The following is a 23276-nucleotide window of genomic DNA, read 5'->3' as shown; positions in this document are numbered from 1 at the left end:
TTATTATTATTATTATTATTATTATTATTATTATTATTATTATTATTATTACTCATTTATTTAGAGACATTGGCTTACTATGTAACACAGGGCCTCCAACTGTTCGGTCATCCTGTCTCAGCCTCCTGAGTACTGGGATTGTGGGTATGCACCACAATATCGGGCCTTTTTTTGCTGTTTTTAAACTACAGGTTATTTCTAGTGCTTTAACACTGCAAATAAATAGTTAATAACTTGGTGTACACAATAGTGTGTCTTCCTTGTTCTTTTGAATTGCTTTGAGATAATGTCTCAGAAATAAGATTCTGAGACCAGACTTGCCTAAAATGTATGTATGTTATGCTAAGTGAAAGCAAATGGTACCATAACTTAATTTAAAAAAATTTTTTAAACTGAAATTTTAGCCATTTTGAAAAGTTTTACCTTTCTGCCCTGCCTCCAGTCAAAGGCACCATTTTGTGTTGTTACAGGAGAGACATCCTCTTTGACTATGAGCAGTACGAGTATTACGGGACATCGGTAAGTACCAATAGATTGATGCACTGTAAAGTCTGACTCCAGGGTCAGGGTTCTAGAATGAAAGAGATCAAAGGCTTTACTAAAGTCACAAAAACCTGGCTTATGCGAGAGTTCCATGTGTGGTCCACCCTTACTCCTTTGGAAACTAAGTTGAAGGGATGCTTCCCAGTGTAGTCTGGTTTGGCTTAGGGTTTGTTTTTGTTGTTGTTGTTTTAAAGATTTATTTATTATATATACACTGGTATGCCTACATGTCAGAAGAGGGCATCAGATCTCAATTATAGGTGGTCATGAGCCACCATGTGGTTGGTTGCTGGGAACTGAACTCAGGACCTCTAGTAGAGCAACCAGTGCTCTTAACCTCTGTGACATCTCTCCAGCCCTTGTTTTTTTGTTTGTTTGTTTTCCTTTTTTTACTTTATGGTGGAATGAAAGTGATACTTGCTGGGTAGAAGTCAAAAAATTTGAAACAAGGACTTCTTATACAGCCCTGGCTAGCCTTGAATTCCTGCCTTCAAGAGACTCCCCCTCCACCCGCTCCTGAGAGCTGGGAGTGTTGTTATGTACCACTGCACCTACCAAGATTAATTTCAGATTGTAATGGGACTCTTTCTGCTTCCTGGCCACCTTGACATGGGCTGCTCTGCTTTGCCATGTGCTCCCCACTGTGGGGACTCAGACTGCAGTCTAAAGTAAATCTTTCCAGTTTTGTAAACAACAACAAAAATTCTTGCTATTTTTTTCTTTTCCAGTTTTTGTAGTGCTGGGGAATCAAACCTAGGACTCAAACATACTAAGAAAGTGCTTACCATTGAGCCATCCCCAACACTTGATAACTACTTTTAATTCTAGACTCAAGCAGACCTTTATTTCTTAAAGCCAGGCATGATAGCACACACCTTTAGTCTCAGCACCTGGAAGATAGAGATGGAGGATCTCTTGAGTTTGAGGCCAGCAAGGTCTACAGAGTGAGTTCCCGGACAGCCAAAGCTACACAGAGAAACCCTGGCTCAGAGAGAGAGATAGAGTTGTTCTCTATGCTTCATGTTTTCAATTTTGAGCTTCTCTAGGGTACTAGGGATCTAGTCAGCCAGGAGGTCCAGAGGACCCAGACATATCTCCACAAAGTACTGTACAGCTAAGTGAGAATGTTGGACAAGTTAGATGTATTGAATGCTGCTTATTTTGTCTTGTTTTTGCAGTGCTGGGTATGCCCATCATAGGTCCAGGCCACCTGTACTCCTTTCAGAGGGAGTTGTTAGGGCAGTCCCTCAAGCCATGTAGCTGCTAGCAGCTACTGTTTTTGTTCATCATCAAAAATACAGAGTAAGGGAGACAGGAAGATTGCTTAGCAGATAAGAGCAGCAAGTGCTCTTACGGAGGACCCGGGTTTTATTCCCAGTACCTACAAAGCAGCTCACAGCCATCTGTGGATTCAGGTCCAAATTATCTGCCCCCTTTCTCTGGCCTGTATACCAGGAATACATGGTACACAGACACATGCAGGCAAAACATATATAAAATAAAACAAATCTTTAAAAATACTGATAAAGCTGAGTATGACAGCTGCTTAGGATTACTAATACTGTGATGAAACACCATGACCAAAGCAGCTTGGGGAGGAAAGGGTTTATTTCAGCTCTCACTTCCAGGTAACAATCCATCACTGAGGGAAGTCAGGGCAAGAACTTAAAACAGGGCAGGAGCTTATAGGCTAGAGCTGATGCAGAGGGCACGGAGGAGTGCTGCTTACTGGCTTGCTCCTCAATGGTTTGCTCAGCCTGCTTTCTAATACAACCCAGGACCACTAGCCCAGGGATGGCTCCACCACAAATGGACCTTGCCCCATCAATCACTAATTAAGAAAATGCTCTGCAGGGTTGCCTACAGCCTGTTCTTATGGAGGCAGTCTCTCAGTTGAGGTTCCCTCCTCTCAGATGACTGCAGTTTGTGTCAGGCTCACAAATAACTAGCTAGGACAGTGGCACACACCTTTAATCCCATCACTTGGGAGGCAGAGGGAGGTAGATCTCTAAGAGTTCAAAGTCTGACTGGTCTGCCTAGCAAGTTCCAGGCCATCCAGGGCTACACAATGAGACTCTGTCTCTAAATAAATAAAGAAATCTGTATTACTCTCTGGGCAAGATTAAACTGTGGAATTATAGTGACACATCTGGTTTTTGAAATAGTGTTTGGTGTAGAAAGCCTGTTAGGCTCAGTTAGTGTTGACCAGAATTTAGGGCCTTCGGTAGCTATAGAAGATATATGGTTCCTAACATGTTAACTTAACATAGGAATTTTTTTGTTGTTTGCTTTATGATAGTGCAAAACTGATATATGCTCAGTACAAATCAAATTTGTTTTCAGTAAAAACTCTGTATTCAGTCTTCAGATTTGGCCCTTAGACCTTGGATTCTTGATACTGGATTTCCCATGTCTCGTTTATAATTGAAGGTTTGCCATCCTTTGGCTCTCTGCTCAGTGGGTAGGGAAGGAACTGATGGTGTCTCAGAAATGACACCTGACTTTTTCCAGATCACATGAAAATTTTCTCCCTGAAATAAACCAGCATCTCATGCTCTATCTGCTGGTCAGACATCCATTCCCCTCACAGTCTCTCACCAAACTCAGACTGTCCACTCAGGTTGCTTACCCCTTCTGTCCTTGAGCAGCCCTGTTGGAAAGCCTTCACAGGAGTCCAGAAGCCCTTTCTACTTTAATATGCAGGTGGCCTCGCTAGGGATGTGTCTGAGGCTGCCTCCCTGCAGGAAAAGTGCGAATGCAGGGTGGACAGTCAGCCAACAGGGCCTTCTAACCTGTGTTCTCATTATAGCCTTCAACAGTACCTGTGAGATGTACAGAGGTGCCTGCATAGTGCTATGCCTGGGTTTTCCACTGGGTGGCACCTTGTTTCCATTCATCTGCTGCATGATAAACACATACACAAATGACTTTAGATAGATAGCAGAGATTAATGTTCAGGTCAGTGGAATTACTCTCATCTTCCCCTCACTCTGATGGGGACTTTTTCCTCATGTGCTGGAAAGTACCCTGAGTGCCCTGATCTGTGGGCCTTGTCTGGATTCCTTGTCTTAGAGCTGTCCTTACTCTATCGCCCCTTCTGTGAACTCAGTTGCTTTGGGCTTCATGCTTTTCTACTTCCTTGCAGTCAGCCATGGTGATGTTTGACCTGGCATGGATGATGTCCAAGGACCTGAATGACATGCTGTGGTATGTAGCACACACATACATACCTGCACATCCATGTTGGAAGTCCTGCTATCAGCTAAGGTCAATGTCACGTAGACAGTTCGTTGTTTGCACCAGGAATGTTATGTGAAGCCCCTCTCCAAGATAATTTATAGGCCTAGTGTTTCTAGGATTAAGTGTGAAGCTAGGGGCCTCATGCATCCTTCCTGAGGACAGTGGGCTCCAGTGCAGCTTCTGTCTCTCTGCCCTTAATACTTAGCCTTAAACCCTGTAAGTACAATAGTTGGAGGTTTGAGTGAGATAGCCCTTACTATCCTTGCAGCCTTGACACTGGTGCAACCTAATGCAGAATTGTCCTTTTCTGCAACTTCTCTGTTTATGGTGCAACTATGGCCTTGAACACACAGATCAGTGAGCCTACCAATCACTGTCAATTTGGTTGATCTAGAAACTAAATCTGGTCTTTATAAATGAGACACATATAAGTCTGGCCTGGCTCCACCTCCTTGGCCCCTTGTTCGTTGTCCTTGTTTTCTCTACAACCTAACATTTTACCAAGGCCCTTTAGCCCTGAGCACCGCAGTGATAGTCTTATTGTTCTGCAGAGAATCAGGACAGGCTAGGACCTTGTAGGATCACCTCTGAGCCCAAGGGTACTCTGCCGGTCTCCAGGTGTGAGAATGCTGATCTGGTGGCCTCCGCCAATGCTCAGCTCTCATTCTTAAACTCCTTGTCATTACTTGGCCCACCAGCTGCCCCTAGCCAGGTTTAGTGCTGAGTACTGAGTTACTTTGGTATTCAAGCTAAATTGGTTTCCTACTAGAGCCAGTAGCAGATAGCCTAGACAGGAGCTGGGGACAGCTGGTCCTGGATATCTGCAGTGTGCCTTTCATAGGAAATTTTTTTTCCTGAATAGGTTGCCTTATGCCTTCTTGTCTGACTTGTAATGGGTCCTTTAGGTCACTTGTTTACATTGGTGGCTTCTGTCTGACCCAGGTATAGTTGATGTCTGTCCAAGCTTTACCCTAGAACTAGAAGCCTGACCTTGTGTTTCTTCCAGTCTCTCAGGGAAAACCTTGCCTAAGATGTCCCCTGTTTAGGTTGGAAGGCACAATTTCAAAATGTGAACATTTCAAGATCACAGTAGAAAAGAAGCCCAAGATAATATTTACAAATCCTGGGGTGGGGCACAATGAGTTGGGTGGCCATACTAGCAGGACACTTTGTTATGGGAATGTTGAGCCTAGGCTGTCCATCATGTCAGCTGGCTCTGTGCACATAGCCTACCAAGCCCAGGCAGCTTGTAGCTGACTCCATCATCTTCTGTTTTCCTTCCAGGTGGGCCATTGTTGGACTGACAGACCAATGGGTGCATGACAAGATCACTCAGTAAGGACAATGCTCTCAATTTGGGGTCAGCTCTGTGCTGTGTACATGTGGCAGCCCTGAGCTTGCAGCAAGAAGATGTGGGACAGTGCCATTGAAAAGTCATTGAGAAGGGTGGCTCTTCTTGCCTGGGCCCCTGGGCTCAGACCCAGGTCTCTGTCTTTGCTTATAACTTAACTTGGCCTCTGTCAGCCTGAGAAGTCTACTGGGTGGAGCCAATTATGGGAGAAAGGGCCTGGTTTGACTTCATTCTGTGCCCTAGAGGCAGGTATTAAGATGTAGCCCATGTACGTGGAGGTTGGGACATGGATGCATGTAGGGAAGTAAGGAAGGAAAATGTGAAGGCCTAGGGGTCCTTCAGGGAGGATGAGTTTGAGCAGAAGAGCTAAGGAGGGTTGGCATAACACAGAGGAATCCTCTGTGAGTGTGACATCCTCCCCTTCTTTTGGACACTTGTGAACTGGGGAGGAGGCAAGACTTTGAACAGGAAAAGTAGTATCTCATTGCCTCCCTTAGGAGGCAATTCAGCCTCCTGGTTATCAAGTAGGACATGTAAGAGAATGAACAGACCCGGCTTGAGGTTTGAGACCCACACAAGTGTTTCTAAGCATTGCCTTCCACTTTTCATTCATTCCTTGTACTTTAGGTCACCCAGGAAGTTTAAAGACTCAAGCTTTGGTTCTGTTGCCTAGGTTGCCACATTGAGCTGGTCTCCAGCTTTGCTAGACCTCAGCCCTGTCTCTGTTGAGGATAGCATGGGGTGTTAGAAAGATGGTTCAGGAGTAAGAGCACCTACTACTCTTATGGAGGACTTGAGTTCACCGCTCAGCACAGCACCCATGCTAAGAGGCTTACAACCTCCTATAACTCCAGCTCCAGGGGTTCTGACACCTTCTGACCTCCACAGATACCCCCACACAGATACAAATAATTAAAATTAAATAATTTTTTGTTTGAAAAAGGATGACATAGGGCAAGCCTTGGGTTGTATGGAATCTAGAAATGGCAGTAGCTTTAGGAACTTGCTTAGGTCTTGGCCTCAGATGAGACCCTTTGTCACCATCCCAGCTGATGGCCCCCTGGGACTGAAGTAGGGCCTGTCTAGCCCACTTACCCCACTTACTGGACACATGTGTGCTTTTGTCTATACTTTCTGTGTGGGCTATTGCTACAGGGTCTAACTGATTGTGGGGCCTAGATACCTGGCCAGCCTCCTCCATGCTGCCCTAAAAAAGTGTCTCCATACCTAAAGATGGGACACAGCCTGGCCAGAGGCCACCCTCCCCAGCTCTCTCTGTCACTCTCTGGCTGCCTGGTTTATGCCTAAACAAGTTTTCTCAGTCCTCATTCAGGAACACTGCTTAATAGAGAGGCCCCTGAGTAGAGGAGGGAGCTGCTTCAGCCTGCCATGCTTCTCCTTCCAGAATGAAGTACGTGACTGATGTCGGCATCCTACAGCGTCATGTGTCCCGGCATAACCACCGAAACGAGGCGGAGGAGAATATGCTTTCTGTAGACTGCACCCGGATCTCCTTTGAGTATGAGTATCTTTGCAGCTCAGTGCCTTGGGGTTTAGGCAGTACTCACTGCCATTCGCATGGTGCTCAGCAGGTGCTTTCTGCTCCATCACTGTGGCGATAGAGCCGCCCATGATCTCCTGTGAACAGTGTGACTGTGGTATATTTGCTGGCCACAGACCATGTCTGAGTCATGCAGGAGGCTGATGAGAGCTGAAGCAAAGTGGACAGCAGTCCCTGGGCCCCAGGAGTTGGAAAGGAGGGACACTGATGGGGACAAGAAACACCAAGTATCCAGTAGAACAGTGGCAAGGTGCCAAGAAGACTGCAGAGGAGCAGCCTGTGGTGTGGACCAGGTACTCAGGGCTACATGTGATGTAGGGCAAGTGCAAGAAGGGGTCCAAGAAGGACTTTAAGGATCTGGAGGGTTAGGCTGGGCTAGGCAGACCAGGGACAAAAAACCAAGATGGCAACCTGAGCTGCTTACTCTGCTCATGGTATATGGGTCTATGACCATAGACAGTAGCTGCCTGTCCAGCCCTGCCTCTCGGTCTGTCAAAGGGAGAAAGTGATTCAACTTCAGATGCCCCCTGCATGAGTTAGAGAGCTCTGAGGCCTACTGTCCCCAAGCAGCTCCCAACCAAGAGATGCAGGCAGGTCCCAACAAAAGAGGGTCTCACAAATGGCTGTCCATTAAGAATTCTGGGTGGGTCCAAACCAACCCAAAGTCATAGACCACTGTCAGCTCCAGGCACGTAGTGGGCAGTGGACACCATGTGTACTCCTTGACCTTGGCCCCAGCCTCTGCCTGGCACTGTACCAGCACTGGTCTCTCCATGAAAGCCTGTACAATACCAGCTACACTGCAGCCAGGTTCAAGCTCTGGTCCGTGCACGGGCAGAAGCGACTCCAGGAGTTCCTTGCAGACATGGGGTGAGTAAGTGCCTTGCCTGTCCTCACTCTTGTGACTTATTGTGTGTAAAGTTTCTCCATGCCCTAGCATATGGTCTGAATGCACCCCTGAAGATGGTGAGCATGCTCAGGGCCCCATGGCGAGCGTCCTCCCTGCTATCAGTGTTTTGTGATCCCGTTGACACAGCTTGCTCTCTGCAGGCTTCCCTTGAAGCAAGTGAAACAGAAGTTTCAGTCCATGGACGTCTCATTGAAGGAGAATTTACGGGAAATGATTGAAGAATCTGCAAATAAATTTGGGTAAATGCTTTTCTGGATTATACTTTTCCCCCCTTTTCTTTTTTCCCTTTTTGGTATTTTAAGACAGACTTTCTTTGTGTAGCCCTAGCTGTCCTGAAACAGTGCTCTCTAGACCAGGCTGGCCTCTGCTGGCCATTCAAGGTGTACACCGCTGCCCAGCATGAATTCTGCTTCTTTGAGACAGGGCTTCTGCTTTAACCATCGGCCTACACTGATGGGGAAATAAGAGCTAGCCTCAAGGATGTACAGACTGCTGTGACTGACTCAATCTGTGTCTGAAAGCTGACTCAGCAGTTAAGAGCACTGCCTGCTCTTCCAGAGGACCCGGGTTCAATTCCCAACACCCACACAGTGGCTCACAACTCTGAAACTCCCATTCCAAGGGATCTGACACTCTCACTGAGACATGCAATGCAGGTAAAACACCAGTGCACATAAAATAAAAATAAATTAATTAAAAAAGAGCACATACTCCCCTTCCAGGAGACTCAAGTTCAGTTCCCAGCACATATACATAGAGACACATTCACATAAGTTCATAAAAAATAATTTTAAAAAATGAAACAAAACGTACTTTCTTAAGTTGCTCATTATGTTTAGGGTCTTTTTGTTTGAGCCAGGGTCCTGGATATGCTAGGACTCTGTATGTAGACCAGGCTGGCCTCAAACTCAGAGAGCCGCCTCTCTGCCTTCTGAGAGCTGGCATTCAAGGTGTGTGCCACCACACCTTTCATGCTTAGGATTGTCTGTCCATATATATCCAGTATATATGGTGCGGGCATGCACTGTCCTACCAGGTCTTCCGCACCACTAAGACCCTGTGCCTGGCTGCTCCTGCCTGGCAGGCTGACATGAGGACAGAACCTTGCCCATACTCTGCCTGGTGGCTATGTACTCCTCACCACCAGGCCAGCCAGGAGCTGAAGTCAGGGCAGTCGGCTGCAGGGCCTGCGTGTCTGGGTGTTTGGGTCTACCTCAGGCTCTGAGCATTGGTCACAGTGGGCATTCTTAGGGACCTGTGAGTAACTTAGGGTATCTGTTGGTCTGGTCTGGGCATAAGAGCTTGCTTACAAGTTGAGAGTGACAGATGCATTGCTTCCTCACTTAACAGGATGAAGGACATGCGTGTGCAGACTTTCAGCATTCAGTTTGGATTCAAGCATAAATTCCTGGCCAGTGATGTGGTCTTTGCCACCATGTCTTTGATGGAGAGTCCTGAGAAGGATGGCTCAGGGACAGACCACTTTATCCAGGCTCTTGATAGCCTCTCCAGGTAATGGGTATGATCCGGGCAGCCATTCTGTGGCCTTAGCCTTACACAGCCCAGAGAGACCAATCACAAGGATGTCCTGGGCATGAGAGTAACTATCCCACAGGAACTACCGGGTTGCAGTCCCTTACCACTGAGGGCTGCAGTTTGTCCATGTCGTTACCAACATTTGTGATCTGTTTTGAAGTCTCAAGTGATAGCTTGGTTTTCAGTTTGTATGTCACTGGGGGTGATGATGTGGAACACCTTTTCCATGTGCTAACTGGCCATTGTTTATCTTGTTTTGAAGAGCTATCTATTCAAATCTCCCACTTATAAGTTAGGTATTCTGGTGGTGAGAATGGGAATGGACCCCATAGACTCATGTGTATGAATGCTTGGCCCATTGGGAGTGGCACTATTAAGAGGTGCAGCCTTATTGGAGTGTATGGCCTTGTTGGAGGAAGTGTGTCACTGCGGGCAGGCTTTGAGGTCTCCTATGCTCAAACTACATCCCTTCTGCTGCCCCTTGTGCTGTCACCTCTGTATTCCTAGAGCACAGTTCTCTCTGAGAAAGGGATAGTATGGAGTGGGCATCCTGCACTCCTTGCTGTCACCCAATTTTCTGTCTTCCTAGAAAGATGTCCTATTCTGTATTTTTGGTTTGTATTTTCCATGGATTTGTTTCATTATGAGGTAGCTTTTCTTGATTTTGTCCTCTAGAATTTAAGTGTTTTATTTCTTTCCAAAGTGTTCATTTCTTTAAAAAAAAAAAAAAAAAAAAAAGTGTTCATTTCTGTCAACACTTTCCACTTTTTGACCTTTTTTCATATTATCCTGTTCTTATTGTAGGAATGTTATGAACATAATGGAGTCATTTGTTTTCTAACCATCTGATCTTTGTTGTTGTTGTGTTTTCATTTTTCAAGATAGGGTTTCTCTGTGTAGTTTTGGCTGGAACTCACTCTGTAGACCAGGCTGGCCTCAAACTTAAGAGGTCTACCAGCCTCTGCCTCCTCTAATCTGCTAGGATTAAAGGTGTGTGCCACTGCCCAGCTCAGGGCCTTTTTTTTTTTTTTTTTTTTTTTTTTTTTTTTTTTTTTTTTTTTTTCCTTATGTGTTTCTCAAATAATCTGATATGTTTTGTATTTAGGAAGGAAGCTATGGAATCTTGCCTGAGCCCTGGATGTCTGGGCATAGCTTGCTGGGCATTGAGGCTTTGCTTGAAGGCCAGCCCTACTTTTCTAGAGGGCTCAGCTAAAACATTCAGAGAGGCATATTCTTTTGGGAGACAGGAAGAAAAGTTTATCCTTGCCTAAGCCTACCCTGTCAGCACCCTCCAGATACCCTCTGGAGTCCTCCTTATGGGAGCTCTAGATTCCTATATTGTTTTGTAGCCCAGGCTGGCCTTAAACTCATTTTCCTGAGTGCTAGGATTACAAGTATGTACACTATACCCATTAGTCTTCTGTCTTTTGATGCTCTTACTCCATCACTGTGTTGCACATTTATTCCTTCCTTTCATGTGAAGAGGACCTCAAGAGAAAGAGAAGATAAATTCTTATACCCAAACCAGTTGTTTGGTTTTTTTAATTTTAGATTTATTATTTATATACTATACTGACTGCATATTGCCTACATGCCAGAAGAGGGCACCAGATCTCAGTATAGATGGGTATGAGCCACCATGTGGTTGCTGGAAATTGAACTCAGGACCTTTGGAAGAACAGCCAGTGTTCTTAACCTCTGAGCCATCTTTCCAGCCGTCCAAACCAGTTCTTGAACCAGGAATCAAGCAATCTATTTATGACCGTGGCATTTTAGCAATAGTATTCAATAAGCATCACATAAGCCCGGTGTCTGCCCTGTTTCAGGAGTAACCTGGACAAGCTGTACCTTGGTCTGGAGCTCGCCAAGAAGCATCTCCAAGCCACCCAGCAAACCATCGCCAGCTGCCTCTGCACCAACCTCGTCACCTCCCAGGGCCCTTTTCTCTACTGCTCGCTCATGGAGGTTAGCTTCCCTACAACATGCAGTGCCAGGCCACACCTCCTCATGACCTCCTCCGACCATCTCTCTTCCCCTTCCAGGGCACTCCAGACGTCACACTGTTTTCCAAGCCGGCATCCCTGAGTCTGCTCAGCAGACATCTGCTCAAGTCCTTTGTGTATTCGGTGAGGAGTTGGATGGAGTTGGGATGAGGTGTCGTGGGTACAGGGGGCAAGGTATATATACAAGCAAGGTGTTAGATGACGGCCTAGGGTTAACTTACCCATGCTGTTCACCAGCTGTGGGACTGGGTATACTCTTTATTTGGGGCCATATTTTAACTCCCCTAACCTTTAGGAATCTTCCAGTTTTCTACAAGCTCTGATATTATCACTCACTATTTATGTCACTCAAATAAGTAGGGAGGGATCCCCAGAAAGCCATGGGGCTGGGGCTTGGGTATATCTGTGGCAAATTGAGAAAAAAATGGAGTTAGTCATATGGACATGCTTCCCAACAAAAGTTTGGATAATGTCTTTGTATATTTGTAGCCTACTACCTTTCTTAGCACACAGTCCGAGTTGGTATCTAGACAGGCCCTAACCCAGAGGACTCCTAGGTAGGTATGCACTGATTCTGTCAGTCTTCCTCTGCTTCAGGATGAGGTTTATGAGGAGAATCAGGAAGTTGGGATTTATTCAGGCTGTGAGTCAACCAGTAACACAGTGATGTTGATGCTCTGAAGGTAATTAAGTACTGTCTCCATGGGCTCTGCCTCCTCAGACTCAGCCAGTCTTTGATCACAACTAGCTCAGGAAGATTAGGGATATAGCTCAATAGTGGAACCTTGCCTAAAATGTGTGAGGCCCTGTCAGTGTATCAGTGCTGGGGAGCACTAAAACAAAACTTGTGTTTATTGTGCACTAGCTTCATGCAGGTGAAGTGATGTGGAGGTATTGTATTGGGCAGTGTAAAGTGCTTTACAGATAATTACAGTGTAGGAGAGAGGATGCATAGATGATACAAATGGCACAGTGTTTTCATGAGAAATATGACATAGCTGGATTTGGGTATCCACTGGGGTTCTGGAACCAATCCCCTTCCACCTGCTAGGATTGACTAAAATGTCAAGAGATGAACTAGAGCAAAGAAGAGCTTTGCAATCCTATTGTCTTCTTTCGGATCTCAGCCTTGCACATCAGTTGTGAGAAAGGATTTATGACCTCTGCACCTCTGTTCCCTCATCTGCAGAAGACAGCCACATCACAGGGTTCAATCATCAGACATTGACTAAACACCCACCAGCTTGACCACTTACATCCTGGGCCACACTCAGCCCTCTGTAAACCAGGGCACTTAGAGGGTCACCTTGATGGTAGCGTGAAAGCTGTAGATTTGTCACCGAGGGAAGCCTCAGTACCTCTGTCCTAACCGTAAAGGAAGGCCCCCTGAGGGGAGTGCATGAATGACTTCCAAACAGGCATACACTGAGAGTGAGAGTAGACCAAGGCAGGAGTGGGGGAGGTGCTCCCAGAGACCTGGAGGAGGTGAACACAGGAAAGCAAGGGCTGAAGCCTGCAAAGCCTAGCTAGGATGCTAAGAGGGTCGGGAGGCTGAGAGCCAAAATGTCAAGCTGGAATCCTAGCTCATCCCCTGGTGACTGTATCCCTGGAGGCTTTATGGGTGGCCTGATGCTGTCAGAGTTCCTAGGTGCTGAGCAGTGTGCTCCACCCTACAGTGCTGAGATGACTGTGCTGTGACCGAGAGTGCTCCTGTCTCCATAGACAAAGAATCGACGCTGCAAGCTGCTGCCCCTGGTGATGGCTGCCCCCCTGAGCATGGAGCAGGGCACAGTGACTGTGGTGGGCATCCCCCCAGAGACTGACAGCTCAGATAGAAAGAAGTGAGCAGCTTCTACTTTCACTGGGACAGCAAGGCTGAAGGCCCTGGGATGTGTCAGCACATTGGCCCACCAACTCTTCCAGAGCCTGAGTGGCATTTGGCCTTGGGTGTCTATCATGGGCAGGGTTGGGAAGGGTCTGTTGTCTGTGGTCTGACTCCCAACATGTCTGTCCTGTGCCTATAGCTTTTTTGGCAGGGCATTTGAGAAGGCAGCAGAAAGCACCAGCTCTCGGACTCTACACAACCACTTTGACCTTTCAGGTGAGTGTCTGCCCCATGGGCAAACTTCACCCTTCATACCTTCTAGGCCAACATTGGCCCTGTATTGGAGCAAGCTGGTGATGAAGTTACCCATCCAGCATCCCTCTTGTCCTTTCAAAACAGCCCTAGGGAAGATGTTTCAGCATCTGTAGAACTCTTGCCTGGAAGCTACAAGCCTGGATGCAGCTTTACTGCCCTGACCTAAAAACCATCTCCAGCCCTGAAGGGCAGGCTGTGGTGACTCTAGAGGCCAAGATTGGTCAGCCTAATCTCCATCCTATGGCAACCCAAGGCTGGCAATGTTCAGGGCCCGCCCTCCCTGAGGCTTCAGCACTCCACTCTGGGAGCCAGTCTGATGCTCATACACTTACTGTGTTGGGGGAGTCAGAATGGAAAGGCCCAGTCCAATGACTATGTCACCACATAGAGTAGCACAAAACATGGTTTGTGTTTGCCCTCATCAACTTTTTTTTCTGGTTTAGTTGGCTGGTTTTGTTTTCTTGGTTCTTGGGTTTTGGGTTTGTTTGTTTTGTTTTGTTTTGTGAGACAGCTCTGGCTGTCCTGGAACTCACTGTGTAGATCTGCCTAACTTTTTTTTATTTTTGAGATGGGATCTCACTGTGTAGACAAAGCTGTCTAGAACTCACAGAGATCCACCTGCGTCTGTCTGCCAAGTGTTGGGTTACACCACTACACCTGACCTCATCTTGTTGACATTTTTTTTAGTTTTATTTTACTTTAATGTATGTGAATGTTTTGTGTGCATGCATGTGTGTGCATTTAAGATCCCCTAGAACTTGGATTACAGGTGGTTGTGAGCCACCATTTAAGTGCTGGGAATCAAGCTTGAATCCATACAAGAGCAACAAGTGCTTTTAACTGCTGGGCCATCTCTCCAGCACCTTGTTGACACATTTCACAGTGAAACAGACTTGACTTACCAATACCTTCCTGCTACTGGTTCAATAGGCTGCAGAGGACTATAGCCTGGGGGGCTTACACAGGCTAGTTCCTCTCAGTGCCATGCCTGGGAGTCCTTGCAGTCCAAGGCTCAGGCCTCTCCACAGTATAGCCAACAGATTTGCAGCCGGAGTACAGTGGGAAAGAGATGAAATCAAACACTGCAGAATGTTCCAGGCCTGGCAGGCCCCTGTAGTGTGGAATGCAATGGAGAGTTGTCGTCCTGAGGGAGGAGGAGAAAGGAGGAGGGAGAGGTCATGTATGCTGCCTTGTTTCTCACTCCTCCCTGCTCACAAGATGTTTTCCTTTCATTACTTCAGTAATTGAGCTGAAAGCCGAGGACCGGAGCAAGTTCCTGGATGCTCTTGTGTCACTGCTGTCCTGAGTGAGGGTAAGCAAGGGTGGGCTGGGTCCCTGGGCCTGGAGCCCACTCCTGCTTTGTCTCCCTCAACAGAGGCTTTTGCTTGTGTTTCAGATCAGAGCAGGGTCTTGACTTTTCCCAGGAATGCCTGTCCTAAGAATGCCAGCAAGGCCATAAGGAGCACTTTTGAGAAAGCTTAATTTCATTAAGCACCTTTGACCCCTCAGAATGACCTCAAATTTCTCTCTGATGTTTACACCATGGGCTGAGCATCATGTGTGACATGAAGATTATTCAGTGCTAGCCCCAGAGGCTCAGAGAGCCACAAGCCCCAGGCTGGAGCCCATAGAGGTGGCACTCTGGGCTTTCCTGCACTCAGTCTTTATAGTAAGAAAGCAAGCTGTTGGCCACTACACAGTTACAGATCACAAAAGGTTGGCTGTGCGTGGGCTTTCAGAGGTGTGCAGCTATCCTGAGAGGCCTACTGCTTGCCACTGACAGGCCAGTGTGGCCCAGAAAACCTCTCTAAGGATGCCATCACTATTCTCCCAAGGGATCCTTCTTTTTGAGGGGCCACATGGGGAGATGGACGTAGTTTTCTCCTATGCCTGTGTGAGCATCTCAGCCTCTGTTTGGCCAGGCAGCCTTTCCAAGCCTCTGATATGATGGATTCCTCAGGCTGGGGCTGCCCTACCCATTAAGGAAGGTGTCTAGACTGGACCAGAAAATCTTTGGTCAGACTTATAGGTAGTCAGCAGTGGCCTTGGGCCAGTTAAGTAATTGGTCTAACTCCAGAAAGGAGCCAACCTTTCTGAGCCACCCCTTGCCCACAGGTTGCACATGTGCACTTGGCTTGTGGGGAGTAGCACGTGCCAGGGCTGACGAGAGGCAGACCTTTCTCCTGCACTGTCAGTAATGCTGCTGTGTCTGGCCACAGAAGCGGTGTGGAGCTGGGAAGGAAAGGGGAAGGGATCTGCTTCCTCTGCTGCTACATCATGGGGAAACAGAGGAAACAGGCAAGGGAAGGGACTGTTGTACATGTGCCATCAAGTTGCCCTGTCAGGATAAGTGGCCAGGCAAGGTCTACCAGGCGAAAGGGGCCTGGCTGCTTTGATGGGAATAGACATTCAGCCTGTCAGGACTGTAGGAGAACAGTGGATACCTCAGTAGATCTGGGGTGGCTTTCCACTCTGCACTCACCTTACCCTCCTGTTAAAGCTGCTCAGAAGCAGCAGCCCAGTGTACCATGGGGGGGCCTGCTTCAGTCTTTTGATACATTGGCAAGAAAGGATGAATTGTGGGAACCTTTTTTGTTTTCTTTCAGAATTTGATTTCTCCAGAAGTGACCTCCTTTTCCTTATTTATATCACCTGGCTTCTATTCAATTGCAAGATACATTTGGAGTGTGAGACCATGTGGTTTTTAATAAAATAAAATGTTTAAGGTTCCACGCCCTTTGTGCCATGATCTTATGTTGCCACTTGGAAGTATTCTGAGCCTTCTTAGGATCCAGGGAGACCTTGTTCCTGTGTCCTGGCATCCTCCTCGCCAGATGGGAAACACCAAGACCTCTGCTCAACACCTAGGACAGGTCTCCCCACCTCTTCTCCCAGCCTCCTGATGACAGTGGGCAGAGACTGGCCCTCCAGTACGAGTGTCTTCTGTCCCCCATTCCAGAATCTGTCCTGAGTCTCGAAGCTCACATCCTTAGGTTTAACCCTCTTCCTCTTCCCCACCGTGAGGAACCCAGCCAGGCTTGAAAGACTTGGTATTGGATATGGCCCAACCATTTGTGGACAGAGCTCTGGAGGCCAAGATTGCAGGCAGGTGCCAAGCCTTTCTGCTGGCTGGGCCTCATGTGCCTCATTGCAGCCCCATCCCCCACCCACTGCTCATTTCTGTTTCTGGCCTTCCAGCAAAAGGTAAAATTGCCTGAATAGGGAAAAACAAAAACCTCTTTCTGTGGCTATTGGCTTTTACTTGCCTTGTCGTCCTGGAATCTTTTCCCAGGCCCTGGCCCCTCTCTTTCCCCATGATAGTCACACCCAGGATTGTCTGTAGTTGTCAACACGAATGAACAGGGACATTACCAGCAGGGTGGACCCAAACCCTAGACGGTGTAGAGGCACACTACCCAGAAGAGCTAGGACAAAGCTGGGGTCAGGCAGGTGCTCTGGACCAGTGCCTCCCCTCCCATAGCCGCTGCGGACACACTCAGCTTCACTCACCCTGGCTCCCACACATGAGGGCGGTGCCTGCTCTGGCTGTGTACGCTTGTCAGCGGCCACCTGGTGCTGCTTGGAGCTGAGCAAGCACTGGAAGAAAAAGCTTTCGGGATCTTGCTGGGAGAAACCATCAACCTAGCCACCCACCATCAGCACTTCGACACCCGAGTTCCCGTTTGGATGACGGGAGGTTCCAGCTCCATCCTATCCTGGGATCTGCTTCCTCTCCCATATCCCAGCCTGCCTGACTCCAGCACTTGCCCTGTTTGTTTGTTTGTTTGTTTGTCCACGTTCTTGGCTTCTAGCAAGTATAACTGCATCTCCCAGTTGAGGACTGGAGAAGTCCCTATGGGGAGCCTTAGAGGAGGGCTTAGATTGGATGGATGGGGTGCTGGACACGGAATGGCTGGACAGAGAACAAGACACAGTTAAGAGTTTTCAAACCATTTACTAAGCAAATTCTTGCCCACCCCACCCCTCATCCCCAAGCTTCGAGGAGGAGGGCAGCCTCTCTAAGACTCTGGTACCTACAGGGCCCTCTTGGGGGAGTGCTGGAGTGAGACCAGGTCCAGCGTCGGTCGGTTCGGCGGCCTCCTCTCCACTAACAAGGAAAACGCCCTTTATAACGCGCCCCACTAGCAGCCCCAGGCTGCAGGCCCTGGATTTCTCCAGTTCTTTCGGGTCAGCAGGAGCCACTGACATTAGGGCAGCGTTCAATACTCCCCAGGGTCTCAGTAGGAACTGTCAGCTGCAGTTTGGTGCCTACTTCACCGATGAAATCCGAGAGTTCCACCCTTGCCATGGCCAACGGCACATCCTCACAAGTGCCCGTATAGTCTGTTCTGAGCAGGGCCTGGGTGGTGACAGAGGACCCTCTGTGGGCGCGGACAAGCCTGATCCGAACCCAGCCTAACTTGCCTCGGAGTCTGCGCTGCGCAACCTAGCGGTGGTGGTCATCCACCTGCCGCTTCCCGCATCGGTCCTTCCGAACGCGGGCTTGGCTGCGGGAAGGGCCCCGCCGTGCCTCCCGCCCTTAGACGTAGTTCTTCTTGTCGTAGTCGCCGTTGGCCGTGGGCCGCCGCGGCGCCGAGTACTTGACTGGGAAGCTGAACTCCGGGCGGCCGGAGCAGATCCAGGCACCGCAGCACACGAGGCCGCCGCCGCACATGAGCAGGGCCGAGGCGGCCCAGCCGATGTACAGCGCCGCGCCCAGTTCGTACTTCTGAGACACCGGCACCGACGGATCGTAGAACTCGCGGACCACGATGTTGGCGAACCAGCAGAGCGGCACGAGCGCCAGCAGCCCGCACAGCGCGTAAAGCGCTCCGCCCGTGAGTGCCACGCGTGCCTTGACCGGGCCCGGGGCCACGCAGGTGGTGCACTGCGCGCCGGTCAGGGTAACAAAGAGTGCCACCAGCGCCAGCAGAACAGCGCCCACGGTGAGCGCCCGAGCTGCCTGCACCTCGGCGCTCAGCGCCAGCACGGATTCATACACCTTGCACTGCATGTGCCCGGTGCTCTGCACCACGCAAGACATCCACAGCCCCTTCCAAGTCGTCTGAGCCGTCACGATGTTGTGGTCCAGGAAGGCAGTCACCTGCCACATGGGCAGCCCACACGCCAGGATCAAGCCCACCCAGCCTACCAGGCACAGCACCAGACCTAGAATTTCCAACGCTGCGGACCCCATAGCTAAAAGACCAAATGCTCACCCGACGGCCCTTGGGGCCTCCGGGTGCGCTCCGCGCTGCTTGGGTTGTGTGCTTGGAGCTGGTTCTGGTGCCTCTGCTCCCGAGCCTCCTGCCCCTGCCGTGGACCAGAAGAGAGGTTCAGCAACACCAACTGGTTTCTGCGAAGTAGCTTGTAGGGGATGTCTTATTTGAAGTCTCTGAAGTCTCGGGGGCGGACTCTGCCTCCAGGGCACAGTCCCCCCCCTCCCACCCACCCACTGCCTTCCGAGCTAGAGCAGCCAATCCAGAAACAGACCTTCAGCCCACAGCCAATCGCAGACCCCTGACAGCTCCAGTTAGAGAAACCGCAGCTCAGGACTAGCCTCTCACCTCAATGGCTCCCAGCAGGGCAGTCTGAGACCCTACCAGTTTCTGTCCTAGTCCTAGTCCCGGCTGATTTTGGTGGGTTCACAGGCGATGTGTGTGCCCCCCCCCCCCCCCCCGTCTCAACACTTTAGCTGCATAAGCTCCAACCTACCCATGACCAGCTCCGCCAGCTACATCCCGGATCATTCCAGCTCCTCCATGCAGAGGCTTGGCGTGGAGGTTCTCAGAGCCCATGTGCCCTGGTGAAACAAACCTCTACATCCCTTGTCCTTTGGCACGCCAACCAGAGATACTAGGCAATCCTCTGTTGGGTATGTCCTTGATTATAACCTCATCCACGACTCTGCCCAACCACAGCCTACAGGTTGCTTTCCTTCCCTGGACCCTCTGACCTGATACAAACGGGGCAGTGCAAGAACCTGTGCTGTCTTCTCTGTGATGCTGCCTGTGCCTATCCTGCGAGGTCTGGGGTGTCCAGCAGCACACTGAGAAAGTCCTCACTCTTGTCCGGCACATGGGCTGTGATTCGGCATGGCATACTGGACTCCTGGGACAGAACAGACACAAAGGGACATAGAGAGGCAGTGCCTTGCCATCCTACAAATAGTTGTGGTGCTTTGCCACCCCAGCCCCCAGGCCACCCTCCGGAAGACAACTTGGAGTTTCCTGACCAGGAGGAAGAGCCCCCATCCTCGCTGGAGGAGGGAGCTGCGGGATTTCCGGGCATTCTTCTGCACAATGGCTCGGCCATTTCTTGAAAAGTCCACTGGGTTAGATGCTCTGGGTCCCAGAGGCTCAGGTGGCGGCACCAGGCCCCACAACCCAACTAGGACACCCGCCTCTTTTCAGCATTCTTCTCCTCGCCATTCTCTTTGTCTCCAGCTAACCCTGGACTCCGGACTCCAGGCAGGCTTTGTTGTTGTTGTGTTTTGAGTTTTGTTTCGTTATTTTTCTCTGCTCACAAGAACTCAGGGCCTCTATATGGAAAGGATGACATTGTTGAGGCCAGCCACAGATGTAGAGATTTTGGTAAATCTCTTTCTTTGTAGGCCTCAGCTTCCTTCCCAAGATGGCTCTGAGTAAGAGGTCAAAGGGGCCAGGCCAGTGCCTGCTTCACTCTACATGGAAAGGTGATTAGGACAAGATGCCAGGCCTTTGGGTAGGGAGTACCTCACACACACGCCTCTCTTTGTCCCCAACCAACTCTCCCGATAGGTAGGATACCTCTTTCCAACCACCATATACTTTGTCTGCTGCCTTCCATGTTCTGGAGACCCCTGCTTTTCTGCAGACCTTTCTCTACTGCCCAGTGGTGTAAACTCCAAGGCTCACCCTTTCAGTCCAGCTCCCCCTGCTCCAGTCCAGGGAAATTTGTTTTACCAGCACCCTCCCTTCATCCTCCATGCTGTCTTCCTGGAGCAGCTACTGAAGCCTCCTCAGCTCACCAAACAAGGCTACTCCTGAAAGCCCTTGCCTATAATCCTCTACGGCTCTCATTGCCCACTGACTAGATCCTGGGAGCAGCCCAGACTTAGGTGGCTGTGAGTGGTTGGGCTGACTATGTGGCCAGGAGCATACACTCCATACTTTGACCAGACCCACCTTCCCCTGGGCCTTGAACTAGCCTTCTGGCTACTGATAGCCTCTCCATCTGTTTTGCTATTCTACAAGGATGCAATGATGGAGATGTCTGAGATACCTCTCTGTTTGCAGGCCCCAGAAAGTCCAAGCCAGGAAAGCTTTTGCCTGCTGGCTTTCCTACCAGTGTCTTGAAAATACAGTGATCATTAACATTCATTTGTCTCAGACCAGAGGCAGCTTGCTGCTTTCAGCTAGTTGGAGCTGCAAACAGCAGAACTTGCTCCCCTTCCTCCTGCCAGCCCTTCTCTTCATGATTTTGGTACTGTCCCCAGCCTGGCACCCTGGGTTGTCCATGCAAGTTCACATACCTTTGGTAACAGCCTCACAGTAACTCTAGGAGTTAGTTAGCAGTGGAACCTCAGACTTCATGTTTCCCAGCATGCAGCAGGACCAGAACCACTCAAGAAAAAGACAGCCAGTGCTTGCATTGCTTCTTCAATCTTCCCGATGCTGAAGGTTGGCCCAAGTGACCCATCCCAGACTCAAGAAAAGTGCTCTCCTTCCTCAGGGGTTTATTGTGCACCTGACACTGTCTCCATCAGAGCACATAGCACAGGATGCCTAACAAGCTACCAATGAGGCACCAGGTAGAAAGGAAGGCAGCAAAGGGCTCTCTGAAGAGGTGACATCAAAGCAGGATTCCAGGAAGAAGTTCCCAGGGAGCAGAAGGAAATCCAGGTACAAGATCCTGGTGCACAGGCGCATTGGGGACTAGGCGGTGTAACTCGGGAGCAGAGCACTCACTTAGCAGGTTCTGTCACCAGCACCACAAACTAAACTAAATAAATCACCCTAAAGGTGGGACAAGGCTCCTGATGGAGCTGACCCTGGAGCAGAAGGAGGTCAGTATGGCCAGAGTGCAGCAGGGGGAGAGGGCCAGGGAATCCGGGACTTTATGGGGGCATGAATCCCAGTCTCTGGTAGGGGTCTTTCCAGGCAGGCCACCTGCTTCTGCATTGCTATTGTTCTTCTTTCCCAGGGGAAGTGGCACAGGATCCCATTAATCTGTGAAAGAAATGCCTGAGTCTGCAGAAAAGCAAAGTTTATCTCTAGCAGCTGCTGGCTGACCCTGCCCCGAGGGGATCCGTTGACCTTCCATGGAGAATCTAAATTTAGGCTCCAGGTTTCTAGGGCTTGGATTTGGGAAGCTCTTTGAAAACAGGCTTTATTTCAAAGGGAGAAAAAAAAAAAAAAAAGCTTTTCTTCTATCTTTCAGCTTCTCATCCAGGATGTTTCCTCCTAGTTCAGCAGATGTTTACAGAACCACAGCGTTCTTCTTGCCCAGAGCCATTTCTTGGTGGAAGCCAAAAGCCCAGGTTCTCACTGGCCTAAGGGCAGCATCTTAAAACCTACCATGTCACTGGCCATTGGGCTGAGGACCCAAGGTGGCCTGTGTAGGTAGGCAAGGGCCCCTGAAGTCTACCTTCAGTTGTTGGCATGGTCCTCTGGGACCCAGAGCAGGTCTGGAGTTAATTTTATTCCTACTTTTTGAACTAATGACTTAGCTTCTCTGTGCTTCATTTTCTCCATTCACAGTGCAGATATACCTCAAGACTGCAACCTTGCAAGAGAGGCTAATTATAATCCAGAGACCTCCTGTGCTATTCCTGGGAGCCTGAAAAGAGCTTGAAGTTACACTGGCTTCGTCGACCTTCACAGATCATTGGACCTCAGGCAGAGGTAGGTGCCAGCTAGCCATCTACATCAAGGTCTCTGTGGTTTTAGCATCTTCAGTGAGAAGGAAGGTTTTGTGAGAGTGGGTACAGATCTCCATATGGCAGAACCCTGGAGTCCTATAGGTCCATCATCCCCTTGAAGGCCTACCCTGGTTGTAGTCTTCATGCAGAGGTCCAGCCTGACCGCTCTGCAAGCCCCAGGGAGATAGCAGTGATCCTCCAGGAGCCATAGGCAACCTCTATTCCCTCCACTCCTTTCACCCACTTCAACTCTCCAGCATGTAGCACCTCCATGACCTCTCTCCTTCGACACACACTCCATCGCACAACCTTATGTTGTTTATTTGAGTTTTGATTGGAAACACTCCCACTTTGTTAAAAACGCCCACATGATTAGGGTTGTTCTCAGTATCCAGTGCGGTGTCTATTCCTGATGCTTGTGTGTGGAGTATGAATGTGACCAGCTGTTCTTTAGCTCTGTGAGTCACCGATGATAATGGCCCTGACCCCAGAGGGTGCCGTAGTAGAGACCTCATCCTGGCTCATAGCTGAACTAATGAACTAACAGAATTGATGTCAGGATGCCATCGCAGGGACTTATTCCCCAAATCCACAGGACTGTGGTGTGATCTCTCAATCTGTGGGCACTCTTCTGCATACTGTAAATCATCTCTAGGTTACTTGCGACATCAAAAACTTTGCAAATGTTGTATGAATAACTGGCACACTACTTTGTTCAGAGAATCATAACTATACATGAGTGTTCAGCACAGGTACAATTTTCTCCATGTAAATATATGATGAAATATATAATATGAATATATCTGTTTCACATGCCAAATTTCAATATTTTTTTTTGTAGAGACAGAGTCTCACTGTGTAGCCCTGGCTGTCCAACAACTTGTTATGTAGACCAGGCTGGCCTTGAGATCCATTTGCCTCTGCCTCCTAAATACTGGAATTAGAGCTATATGCTACCACACCCCGCTTCAAATGCTTTCATTCACAGTTGGTTGATTCTGTGGTTGTAGATCCAGAGGGCTGACTGTATCCAGCCAATCACATAGCCATCCCTCAAGGCATCATTTGATACCTGATTATGTTTTTACCT

At 49.0% G+C, this 23276-nt stretch overlaps 2 protein-coding genes across 2 annotated transcripts in view; one reads left to right on the top strand and one right to left on the bottom strand.

Annotated features, from left to right (window-relative positions):
* Cdc45 (cell division cycle 45) overlaps nt 1-16009 on the top strand; it is a 24208-nt gene extending 8199 nt beyond the window's left edge. Inside the window, exons 7-19 of the mRNA XM_055610272.1 lie at nt 471-519; nt 3689-3750; nt 5068-5118; nt 6540-6659; nt 7434-7565; nt 7746-7844; nt 8956-9117; nt 10968-11106; nt 11184-11267; nt 12867-12985; nt 13169-13245; nt 14526-14596; nt 15891-16009. Of these exons, the coding sequence (XP_055466247.1) occupies nt 471-519; nt 3689-3750; nt 5068-5118; nt 6540-6659; nt 7434-7565; nt 7746-7844; nt 8956-9117; nt 10968-11106; nt 11184-11267; nt 12867-12985; nt 13169-13245; nt 14526-14590 (1159 nt within the window). The 3' untranslated portion in view covers nt 14591-14596; nt 15891-16009. The remainder of the gene's footprint in view (nt 1-470; nt 520-3688; nt 3751-5067; nt 5119-6539; nt 6660-7433; nt 7566-7745; nt 7845-8955; nt 9118-10967; nt 11107-11183; nt 11268-12866; nt 12986-13168; nt 13246-14525; nt 14597-15890) is intronic.
* Nucleotides 16010-17225: 1216 nt separating this feature from the next.
* Cldn5 (claudin 5) lies at nt 17226-18654 on the bottom strand. The gene has a single exon (XM_055610273.1). The coding sequence runs from the start codon at nt 18479-18481 to the stop codon at nt 17825-17827; it is 657 nt and encodes a 218-aa protein (XP_055466248.1). The 5' UTR covers nt 18482-18654; the 3' UTR covers nt 17226-17824.
* Nucleotides 18655-23276: the final 4622 nt, after the last annotated feature.

Source organism: Psammomys obesus, unplaced genomic scaffold (assembly GCF_907164565.1).
Source record: "Psammomys obesus unplaced genomic scaffold, mPsaObe1.curated_primary_1811, whole genome shotgun sequence".
In the NCBI taxonomy this organism is placed as follows: Eukaryota; Metazoa; Chordata; class Mammalia; order Rodentia; family Muridae; genus Psammomys; species Psammomys obesus.
Note: the sequence above shows the minus strand (reverse complement) of the source record. Positions and strands in the feature narration are given on the sequence as shown.